The sequence below is a fragment of the Mustela nivalis genome, assembly GCF_964662115.1.
Source record: "Mustela nivalis genome assembly, chromosome: 16".
NCBI classification, from domain to species: domain Eukaryota; kingdom Metazoa; phylum Chordata; class Mammalia; order Carnivora; family Mustelidae; genus Mustela; species Mustela nivalis.
Window position 1 is genome coordinate 54,570,171 of NC_139035.1, and position 12,722 is coordinate 54,582,892.

The following is a 12,722-nucleotide window of genomic DNA, read 5'->3' on the forward strand; positions in this document are numbered from 1 at the left end:
ATTGGCCATCTCTGATAAAGGAAAAAAAAATTTTCTAAAATACATTCATTCATTCATTCACTTAATTGTTCAAATACCCTTCTATTCTTTTAAAAGTAAACTGTCGGATGAGACCCATTATCTATTTAAGCCACTTATATAGGTCAGCTAATATGGGCGATGCTTTTTTAAGCACTGTCTGACTCAGCACATTTCTGCATTTTGCTAACAAAGTAACAGTACATAATAATATTTTAATCAACTCCGAAGAACAATAATAGATCTGACTGTGGGGCTGATAATCGTCTTATCACACCCCGTGAAACCTAGCTCTAATATTTGACGGAGCCTCCATTACTGGGCAGTCCATTCTGAAAAAGGCCAACAATGGGAGAGAATGAAGTGGAGTGTGCGGTAACTCCGTATCTACATAAAAGAGATTAGAGGCGACAGCGTTCCATTTTACAGCTCAATCATATTGTGTTAGCATGCGCTTATCCGAGCGCGGACGAAATTGAAAGAGAAATAAAAAAGAGTCAGGCAGATAGGAACCAGAAAAGCGAGGCATGAGCAATTTCCAAGGATATAAAAGGATGCTAATGGCGGGGCCCTGTCATTCTTAAAAAGGGCTATTAGGGCACCATCATCTGTTCTTGTGCCCTTATGCTCTGCCAACTAAAGTCAAGCATTTTCTAAAGCCCTTGTGATCTTTTTTCTTCCACAGATAAAGTATGGTCATGTTTCCTAAGAACACACTTTTCCATTTATGTGATTTATTAAAGTAAGTCAACTAATTCGATTTACTGATAAAAAAAAAAAATAACACGCCGTATGTATTTTCCTTCAATATTTTCTTTTGTTGAATTCTGCACTTTCTTATGTAGCAAAAGCAAGAATAGAAGAATCCATTCCTAGCAGTGCAGAGAGGCTACGGTCCTTGTCTGAGATGTTAAACTTAATTTTTGAACTGTGTGTGCGTGTGTGTGTGTGTGTGAGTGTGTGTGATGACACAAACTGAGAGCAGCATAGAGAGAGCAAAGGCTTTACATTTTAGTACTAAAGAAAGATTTCACTTTAATTTTAACAGAAGCTTTACACAAAGAGTTTTAAAGTTAAGACAAAGACGGGTGAAATTTCAGTTCTGACTTGACTTTAATTCAGGCTCTGACCCCAGTTACGAGCACTGGGTCATGTTATCAAGAACATGATTTTACTTCTATCAAGGCAGAAATGTGACCTTAATCTTTATATTCTCTTTGTCTCCCGCCCCCACCCCCCCCAGTCCCCCAACCTATGCTCCAAATCGCTGCTGCGTCCAACCTCCGGGAAGCCCAGGGATACCAGCACTCTTGACATCAGAGCACCCTCTTCTTCTACCTCCAAACAGGGTATGGCATGCTTATTATTTAACAATTTAAAAGAATTCCAGCTAATTCTTGTTTGGCTAATCCTTTTCTGAAAAGCCAAGCCACTCCTTGGAATCATTTAAACACCCTCAGGGTATCACGAACACCAGAGCTGTGAATCATCACTCCACAGTGACCTCCTCTGGCATCTGCTGTGGAGAGAGAATCACGTCAGTCTCCACCAATTCTAAGCCTCAGCTTAAGACTGAACACATAATAGTATAGTAATTGTTTCCACCACTGGAAATGCTGTTACTCATAGTTATTTAAAGTTACTGTCTTCACAAAAGTCACCAGAGCCCCTTTACTGTGACAGGTTCCTTTGTGAGCTGACATTTCTACTTAGACGCACAACTGGACCCACAAATTTATCACGGATGTTTCCTTACCAGAGAGCATGGTAAGCAGTTGCTGACTATCATTGGTCATTATTAGGGGATGTCTGAGCAAAATTAAAATACTGGCTTAACAGGTCTCTTAATTCAGGGAGAACTTGCGCAGAGCTCACTAAAATAATGGGTGATTTCAAGTCATAGCGACACAGTGTCTCAGGCTGTTGTTTCAGTAACACCAACACTACCATCACTCTTACTCGGAAGCGCTTCTCTCAAATGCTCCTGATTCTACTCTAGGAAGCAGTGTGGCTTTGAAGGCATCAGACACATTTGTGAATTTGTGTAAGGGTCGGGTCTTTACCTCTTATGCCTCAAATGTCCCTGTCTTTGAATTAAAGATAATAGGACTGGATTCCCGGATTAAAACAAGAGTTCTCAGTCGGGGATAATGGGCACCGTTCTGCCCACCAGAGGACACATGTCCATGTCTAAAGACATTTTTGTTTGTCACAACTCAAGGGTGCTGGTGATAGAAACCCAGGAAGCTGCTTGCTGAACATCCTACCAGGAACAGGACAGTCCCTACAACACAGGATGAATGGACCTGGTATCAATAGTGTCAAGGCTGAGAAACCCTGAGTTAGAATAAGGATATTTTTTGTCCTTTTCCTTTTTTTTTTTTTTTTTTAGAAAAGGAGGGAGGGAAAGAAGGAGAAAGGAGAGCAAGAGAGAGGGGGAGAGAGAATCTTAGGAACACTCCACACCCAGCAGAGAGCCCAATGCAAGGCTCATTCTCACAACCCCGACATCATGACCTGAGCCAAAATCAGGAGCTGGATGCTTAACCAACCGACTGAACCACCCAGGCACCCCAGAATAATGACATTTTAAATATGCGAGTATAGAGGTGCCTGGCTGGCTCAGTCAGGAGAGGGAACAACTCTTGATCACAGGGTTCTTGGTTTGAGCCCCACACTAGGTGTAAATATTACCTACAAATAAAATCTTTTTTTTAAAAATTTTTTTTATTTATTTATTTTACAGACAGAGATCACAAGTAGGCAGAGAGGCAGGCAGAGAGAGAGAGAGAGAGAGAGAGGAGGAAGCAGGCTCCCTGCAGAGCAGAGAGCCCAACGTGGGACTCGATCTCAGGACCCTGAGATCATGACCTGAGCCAAAGGACAGAGGCTTTAACCCACTGAGCCACCCAGGCGCCCCCAAATAAAATCTTTTTTAAAATTTTTAAAAAAATAAAATATGTGAGTATGTACGTGCATGTGTGTACATGTCTCTATACATAAAGTAATGAAATATATAAATACAAATGATACATATTGACTATCTAAAGAAGTGTGGCTACTTCAACAAATACTAATTTTCTTCTGCTCTAAAACCTTCAGGCAACTCTTCATCTAGGTAAGTTTTCATACGTTATTTAAGCAAATTCGACAGTTCCCACTGCCACAATTCCCAAATGTCTTGACATCTTTTAGCATATCCTTTCTTATATCCTTTCTTCTTTCCTTTTTTTGAAGTCCCATAGATGTGATTACAATCGAAATGTGATATCAACCATCCACACGATCAAACTCGCATCCTTCTCGTACATGTAGTAACCCTCGTTAAGTATTTTCTAAAGAACACACTCAAGCTCACCTCTTTAACTAGTTTTGACTTAATTTGGGGTGCTTTATTAGCAAACAGTGTAAGACAAAGTAGCTGGTATAATACAGAGTGATGTTTAAATTAGTTTACAATTTGCTTGGCCTCATCTAGAACTGCGCCGAACAAAGCCATTCAGAAATGTCAGCTGTGTTCCTAACCACTGTAACAAATTGTCGCCTGAACGCGGCACACCTAATGACTTCAAATTAGCTTCACTGCGATATCGCCTGACAGTTCGTTACGACTGTTAGCAACATAGCTGGCGTATCATGACCAAGAAATTGGTTTCAGTGTGGGCTGGGAAAGGGACTTCCATCAATTTGATTAAAGAAATTACTGTAGCATTCAAAGCATAAAGACAAACTAGTTTAAGGAGACAGAGGTAAGTTAACCGTACCAGAAAAACACCGCTCATCGTTCAAAAAGTTGTTTACCAACTACTTGAAGATCGAAGTTCAAACAAACACAAATAATTCAGGCAGACCGCCAAAATTCTCAACCCTTGAGACCAGGTATGTTTACTGAGGTTATTGGGCCGAGAAAGGAAAGTAATAGGGTACTTTAAAATACTACGTTTAAGTCACCGTATGAGAAAGTTTATGATGTCCATTTAAGATTGATTTTTACCACTTGTGTATCAATTCATGGTAAATCTCTAACTGTGAACCAAAGCCGTGCCGGCAAATACAAGGAGCAAGTCAGTGTGAACCACCACCCTGAAAACACATGAGGGAGTCTTAAAAGGAAAAAAAAAGGCATATTAGATGTGTGCTGACAAAGACATTTTTTAAAGTGAAAAGAAGAAAGAGAAGTGTCTCCTTAGGAGAAAGCTCAGAATTTTAAGAGGGAGAAAGACACATTTTTTTTAAAAAGTTATATTCTCTTTATCTTATGTTGGCAATAGTACCACTGCCTATGAAAAACAAAAAACAGAAAAGCAGAGTTCAAGGTGGCCCAGATAGAGAAAGGCTTATGGTTCTGGGAAGGTTAAGCAAAGCTCAAAATGAAGTATGATTAAAAACACATGTGAAGGTTGGGGCGCCTGGGTGGCTCAGTGGGTTAAGCCGCTGCTTTCGGCTCGGGTCATGATCCCAGGGTCCTGGGATCGAGCCCCACATTGGGCTCTCTGCTCAGCAGGGAGCCTGCTTCCTTCTCTTTCTCTCTCTGCCTGCCTCTCTGCCTGCTTCTGATCTCTCTCTGTCAAATAAATAAATAAAATCTTAAAAAAAAAAATGTGAAGGTTAAAAAAAACATAGTAATGACCAATTTTTAGATTTGCTTCAATACACATACTGGGAATTATTGCAACCTTTTCTGTTTCATTTTTATTTATTTATTTTTCTTTTCAGAAAACGTACCTGGAATGTGCTTCGCCCATCCAATGATAACCACCAACTCCCGGTCGGCCAAGTCGCACAGGGTGGTGAGAGCTTTGATGTCACTGTCAGGGACAGTAGGGTCAGGCATGGCGTAGATCTTCTCCGGTTCCGCCACCAACAAATGTGAGACAATCTTGTTATCTGCAGGATCAGACCAGAGCACTACAAGATCACTAGTAGCACTATCCCGCTTTCCCAAACCCTAAAGTCTGCTGCGTTTTGACAAATAATTCCAATTGCCTACCACAAACCCCAGATACTCTGTTTCTGGTTCAATCTATGCAGAGTAAACAGTGTACAGGCAAACTCAGAGGAAGAAAGAAGCCACCGCAGTTGTAAGAGAAGGCATTCCTTTTTTCTTCTCTGCTCTACCTGCCTTTCCTGGAATGAAGCATCTGTCCTGTAATGAAATTTTTTATAGCAAACAGAGAAGAGAAGTTAGATGCTTTCTGGGTTTGCTCTTTGATTCTTAAGTGGGATTTGGGGAAGCAGACTCAATAGTATACAACATCTTTCAACTAAAAATCCACAGTCAACCACTGAAATACAGAATATAATATGGAAGGCAAAGAACTAGCAGCGCCCAGAGTCATAATGGGCACGAAAGTCATTAATTGTCTTAATTCCTTCAAAGAAGAGCAAAGGTCAGAGCCCTTCTGCCTGGGTGAATTACTGACTATATAACTCTATCTCTGTGGGATGCATTAAATACGAATGTCTCTCCTTTCTCTCCCTCCCCTTACGCTCAGCCAATCCTTCAAATATAGCCAATATCTGTTTCCAGGAAAACACTCCTACCTAAATGTTACCATATTTTCTCTTTGGAGTGTCTAATTCTTTACTCCTTTATTTTCATCTGTTGTCTTTAGCTCATTCTCTGGTTCCGATTTATCTGTCTGAAATTTGTGATATATGTTTTTAAAATCCTTCATAAAATAAACACTAGAGACAAATGGAAAGCATCACATCAAATGTGTTTTATTGCTTAGGGGCATGTGAGAGTTTATGGAAGGGTTGTAAAGCCTTGCTAACGGAATGATTTTTCTTGTTGGCCCTATTCTCAATTTCTATGTGTAGCTTTAGATTTTCTACTTTCTTCTAAGTGAAGAGATACAAATGGGTAAGGATAAACCCAAGTATTTCAACGTTCTGTGTACTATGACTCTAGCAAACCAGGGCATTAGATGGGACTTTTGTGAGCAAAGCCAGTTCTCTTTGCATTGACTAGATAATTTTCCTTTCATTCTAAGTTTTTAACTTCTTCAACCCCAAATGAAAAGACCGCACATACCCTAGAACTGAAAACATAGCATTCCTTTTAGTCTTCTTTAACAAAATGACAAGGAGATTATCCAAGCTCTAATTAGCCATTTTTCTAATATTTTAACACTTCATTACTAGGGCTGCTCTCTGAATTACATTTATTGCAAATAATCAACAGATAACCATTCATTGGCTTTAATATTCAATTATCACCAAATTGAAAATGCAGATTTGGGAGGAAATACTCCCAAACATCATATTTTGTAGGGAAAAAAATAAAATTAAATACCGATTCTTTCTTTTTTTTCCTTTAATTTGTAGGATCTGTGAAGAATGGCATTTGTTTCTTATATATGCTATGGAATCAACACCCTGTATTTTTAGTTACGCTTGGAAAAGTTTCAACTTTCATTGCTCTGACAATGCAACAAAACCTGTCAGCACCCGCGAGTGTGTCAGGATTAGACGAAAATGCAGTATTTAATAAAGGGCACACAAATGTGCCCAAAGGAAATCCTGAATCTGGATCCTTTTGTCCTGGGAAGATGGTTACCTGTTGGACCCAAATCAATGGATACTTGACCGGAAGGGTCGGAGACATTTGGTGGAAGCTAAGAAATTCCCATCATTCAGAAAACAGAATAGCCGACAGGACCGTTTCTAGGTAAATCTTATTTAATGTTTCCCTAATTAGAATCAATAGAACCCAATTTCCATTCTTGGGCTTTTGTAGTACACAAGCAATCGGTCAGGGCCCAGAAATCTCCCTCAGCCACTTTCTCAGCAAAGCCTAGCAAAGTCTCTTGACACTTATCTGACAGGATCTGAAAATTAAGTTTTATAAATGTTTGTTACAAAAACACACTAATTGGATGGACTAAGGAAAATTAACACAGAGGCCTTGAGATAATGAGTAATGATTTATTAGGAGGCCTCTTTATCTCAGACAAATGGAGCTCACTGAAATTGCTATAATCTTCTGGAAGGTACTTGACGAGCCACTTCCCAATTTCGCAGGTTTACGCCGAAAACCATAGATGTCCCTCCATCAAATGGACGTGCAAACTGGGCCAGGGCTCGTTTTTCTCTCAGGAGAGGAAATTATCAATGGTTTCAGTCGATGCTCATGTAAAATGAATGAGATATGGGCAGTGTGTATGATACTGAGTCTAGGAAAACTAACCTCTAATGAAATTAAGCATTAGTGTTTATTGCGTTTTATTGTATTATCAGAAAGTTTCTTATTATAATGTGCAAAATCTGCTTAATGCAGTCCTAGATTGTATTTGCAGAATGCCAAACAGCGTATGCAGGCTGAGGAGAAGATGCCAGATTGGACAATTGAAGGTATAATCAACATAATGTTTTTTGGAAAGGCGAAAGGAAACTATGCCATATGTTCACTTAAGCTTTAATTTTATGTAAAACTGGTTGTTTTTCCTTTGACATAGCTAAAATGTCCTTTCATTTACAGTTCAGGGTCTGTTTTATTTATTTAACAGATCCCCATATGCTCACATGTATGATGCACAGCAGCGACCCCTCCTGGGGAGTGGGAATTAGAAGCGGACGCTTTCTCTTCCCTTGAAAGCAGATCCAACATTGCCCGTGTGCCTTCCACAACCACTAGAATGCACCCTCCTCTGGTAGGTGCTGGTTGTGTCTTCTGAGACGGTGGAGCTAGATGCAGGGACTGATTCCATCAAGCACTTCTCAGTGCCTCGTACAAACTCTGTGCATAAATATCCTGAAAGGCTAGTTCTGTTGCAGTAGAACTATGAACTGACTTTTCAGAAAGTGGGATGCAGTTATTGCCTCAATCTACATTCCAACTCTTTCTAGTTCATGACAAAGAGAATGGGGCTTGAGTTTTAGCAATGGAGCCATCATCCTTTCCAACTGCAATCTGGCATTATAAAACCACGGACTCTTTCAAAACAATTCATGATGCCCATAAGGGCATCTGAGATTGAACCATGAACCTGTACTTGTTACCAGCAGGGCCTCTTCTCGTTTTAATCTATTGCTACCTAGTGTCTTAACCTTCTTTAGCGTCAAATTAATGAGGCTCCTAATGTATTTTCTTTGGGAGGTTGAGCAGTCAAAAAACTCATTTAGTTACTGAAAACTACAAAAATCACTTTCTTGTGAAATCTGAAACTAACAGCTCCAATGAACTAATGATTACAGTATGATCCATTTTATGTACCTCTGAAAATAAAGATAACCAGCAAATGTAAAATTCGCATTATATAAGCTGTGCCCTCATAGGCTTGTGCTTCTACAAAATGACTTGGTGGCAAAGGGTAAGGGAGAGAAACCCACAGGGGGAAAAAAAAAAAGATAATTAGCTGAGTAGCTGTTGCTCCTCAAAGGCAATCCTTGGGAACACAGCCCTGGCCCCCCAACAAAGACAAGTCTCCTTGGAGTCAGTAGGGATGGGAGTGCCAAGACCGACGCACATAGAGCCAACAGAGAGGATTCTGTGTGTTGGAAAGCCAGACATGTCTGCTGTACTTACATGGCTTTTTGGCTGGCTGAACCAGCTGAGGGTTCAGGTAGGGGCTGTTCTCCGCATCTATTCTGCGCTTGTACTTCTGCCGACCTCCACGTACTCTGTCAAGACGCACCCCTGTGGGCAAAAACAGGCACTGGCTTACTGCGGAGGTAGCCATCTTTGAAACCAGTATACATACAGTATCACCCATTGGTGCTATGGAGACAGACATTAGAACACAGAATGGTCCAGAGGTATTGGAGGAATGTTTTTTTTTTAAAAAAAAAAAAGATGGCTAAAACAAAATGGCCAGGGGTTGGCAAGCACATCTGTAGAGCATGACAAACCTGAAACACATTTCATGCAAGGCCGTCAAAATCACATTTACACACCAAAGGAAAGGCACATTTCCACGGGACTTAACACAAAGAAATTGTTCCTTGATACTAGCCTCGTTTCTCAAATCAAAGGCAATGGCAATCCGTATCCTCTTTCCCAGTCACCCATGAAAGCTCACCGCAGACAAGTCATCCGACCCTCCCCGGTCTACCACGGGGTTCGCTATGGAACTGAATCGAACTGAAAGCACCTTCGTGCCGTGGAAAGCGGGAATTACACTCCGCAAGATGAGAGGTAAGGACTGTTCCCTAGTCTCAGGTCAACATGTCTCAGGGGAGGAGGTTATTTACATTTTGATGCACATGTGTATCTTCTTCCAAATGACAGAAAATGGGGAGTAGGTTTGGGCTGGACACCGGACAGAAAGAGGAGCTCCCTGAAAGATTCAGAAGGCCCAGCACGTCGAAGGCGGGCTGTGTCCGTGAGGCAGAGCTAAGGCTGAAGCCAGAAAAGGAGGTAGACAGGGAGTTACTAAAACTTCTTCCAAAAGAGTGATAGATTGGGTCAAGATACAGCAGGTTTTTGCTCACAGGGGATTTAAAAGATTGAGGAAAGAGGCAAAAACGGAAAGAAAGAAATAAAAATAAATGTTTTACAGATACTGGGGAGTGGTAAGAAGAGCTTGTTAATAACTTGGTTTCCAGTCTGTCATGGTGAAGTTCAGGCCAGGACCGTACAAACCCTCACCTAATACAGAGCTTACTTTGGGAGGAAGAGCAAGACAGACTCACTGTGGTAGTACCTTAACTGACAAAACGGTGTAACATTATCCCTTAATAAATTCAACCAAGTAGTTCATTGTACATGGTGTTTCCCAAAATGTTTAGAAAATAGTTTTGGTTCCACAGCATCATTGGTATTATTATTTTCCTGAAAGGGCTCTCAGAGCCTTTATAATGCAAATGGCCTCCGAAAACCTCTCAAAAGGAGATACAGCCTATGCAGTGTTTTGCAAACCAATTTCACCAAAGATCTGGTCTCAGGAGTATTTATGACTATCATGTGGAATGCGTGAATTGTGGGTTCTCTGAGTGACGCGACACAGTTTGGGAAATGCGGACACAGTTCTACATGAACCCTGAAGTGAACACAGACACTTGCATGGTAAGGATTACTGTTCCAGCACGAGATAAAGTAAAACACAATTTTTCATATTATCTTAATAATACGGCTTTAAGAGTTGATTATCTTTTAGCGGAACACGGAAATACACACTTGGTTGTAGAGAAAGCCTGAACTGTCACACCGAAATGTCAGAGCAGTATTTAAATGAAATCAGGAGACAACTTCAAGAGCAATTAAGTAGGCTTTGACAGCAAATTTCACAAAATAAAGACATTAGTACAGTGCCTAAGTATTTACTAAAAATAGCGCACGAGAGTCACGAAGAAGCTGTTATTTCCTTACTGCTGTTTTTAAACACTTTCTGCCTACAGTAGGGCTCTGTTCCCTTGTTCATCTGATTTCTAGAGTACAAAACTGGATGGCGAACAGACGGCCTAACTGGGATATCACACTTTGTCCTATTAGGATGCCAATTTCATAGAGATGAAACAAACGTAGAGAACAAAGAACAGAAATATTTAATCAACATGGTTAAAATCCTGTAAATCAAACACCGTAACTGAAGATTCTACCTCTACTGCACTGGGCAACACATAGGTTTAAACTGCAGTTTCTCATTAGTAGGAATACGTGCAAATGATACGCTGAGTTACAAAAGAAATACCTATCGATAAAAAAATGAAGAGCGTTGAGAGGGGGAAAAAAAAAGATATTAAAAATCACTAGACAAGAATATTTTCTTGTCTTACCCTCGTGGGTAAGTCATTAAGCAACTGCCTTCGGCTCAGGTCATGATCACAGGGTCCTGGGATGGAGCCGGACATCAGGCTCCCTGCTCAGCGGAAAGCCTGCTTCTCCCTTTCCCGCTCCCCCGGTTTGTGATCCCCCTCTCGCTGTGTCTGTGTCAAATAAATAAATAAAATCTTTAAAAGAAAAAGAATATTTATATTTGATTTTTAATTTAATATTTAATTTTTAATTTAATATTTTTAAATTTAAATAAATTTAAATTAAATTAAATTATAATTTAAATTTTTAATTTAATATTTAATGTAATTGTTTTTAAGTGCTATTTTATAGAAAATTTCTCAAGCTATCTAGTCTAAAATCCTTTGCCTTGCATATATCAAAATACAATATGTATCATCAATTTACATGTACCTGTCAGCTAGAACCACAGTCTGCAATAATGATGTTGTGAAAAGATTAAAGGCTCCCCTTTTAATGTTTCCAACTATAATAGCATAATAATTTATTCCTAAATATTAGGTGAAGAATATGTTTAAAAAATAAAGCAGGGGCACCTGGGTGGCTCAGTGGGTTAAGTTTCTGCCTTTGGCTTAGGTCAGGATCCCAGGGTCCTGGAATCAAGCAGGGAGCCTGCCTCCCTCTCCCCGTCTGCCTGCCTCTCTGCCTACTTGTGATCTCTCTCTCTCCCTGTCAAATAAATAAATAAAATCTTAAAAAAAAAAAAAGATTGATATAAAGACAGTATCCTTCCTGAGGTTTTGCTGTAATGGTCCAATATTACATTTACAAAATATATTAATATGTTTGGATATTATACACATGCATTATTTAAATATTTCATAAACCTCAAAATGCCAAGGAAAATAAGGAGCTGTTACTGTGTCATTGTTTTGTTGAAATATTACTGTATTACTTTATTGATACATATTTTGCATCATGATCATTTATTAAAAATCTGTCCTCATGGAGTATAACAGTCTAACTTGCCTCAGTTCTAAGGGAAACAGACCAAGGTATGATGGAGAGGTAAAAGAGAATTCAAAGGGTACAAGCGAAATAATGATACTCATTTGACATCTAAGTGATTTATAGAAGTATTTGGTATCCCATTCTATTTCCTGCTCATCCCTGTCATTAATAATGTCATTTTAGATATCATTTTGGAATAGATACAGAATCGAATCCAAATTCTACCAAAAATGAGGACACTATCACTGAGTTTAGCTGTAAGTGCACAATACAAACTGAAGCAGAGAACTGGTAATGACCTCATTCACTGAATGCATTTAAAAGTCTCCAAACAGTTTAGCAGACACAAAGAAAAACAAGAGTATTTATGATCAGGGCCTGGGAACCCAGATTTGCCCTAAAGAGACATCAATCAGGGCACCTGGGTGGCTCAGTGGGTTAAAGCCTCTGCCTTCAGCTCAGGTCAGGGTCTCAGGGTCCTGGGATCGAGGCCCGCATCGGGCTCTCTCCTCAGCAGGGAGCCCGTTTCCTCCTCTCTCTGACCTCTGACTGCCTCTCTGCCTACTTGTGATCTCTCTCTCTGTCTAATAAGTAAATAAAATTAAAAAAAAAAAAAGGAGAGACATCAATCGAATCCAGGTATTTCCACCAAAGGCGATGAAGCCTGTCTCTTCCCTTCTTCAGTCTGTTGAAAGACAAACCATTTCTGTCTCGACTTTACTCATAACCAGTTTTGAAAAAGTTGGAAAGTAAGATTTCTCCCAGGAAATAAGATACCCGCAAGGTTCCATGTGTGACAGGATTGGAAGTTAATTAAGGCAATTGGACTTTCTAGTCATGTGGAGACCCCTATTATCTTTTTTTATTTTAAATAAAAGATTTTAAGAGTTGGCATTACGGACCAAGTACAATGTTTCAGATCCCTTCTTCCTTCAAATACTGCATGTGCCTGCATTGCCACAAGGGTATTACAAATCTTCTACATTGTCAGAATTTACAAAATTGAGAAAGCAAG

General features: G+C 39.8%; 1 protein-coding gene across 15 annotated transcripts in view; it reads right to left on the reverse strand.

Moving 5' to 3' along the window:
* ESRRG (estrogen related receptor gamma) overlaps positions 1 to 12,722 on the reverse strand; it is a 621,316-nt gene that overhangs the window by 56,703 nt on the left and 551,891 nt on the right. For all 15 annotated transcript variants that reach the window (XM_082703835.1, XM_082703840.1, XM_082703828.1 and 12 more), the window contains 2 exons: positions 8,549 to 8,659; positions 4,744 to 4,905 (listed from right to left, as the gene is read on the reverse strand). In XM_082703835.1, coding sequence (XP_082559961.1) covers positions 4,744 to 4,905; positions 8,549 to 8,659 — 273 coding nt within the window. The remainder of the gene's footprint in view (positions 1 to 4,743; positions 4,906 to 8,548; positions 8,660 to 12,722) is intronic.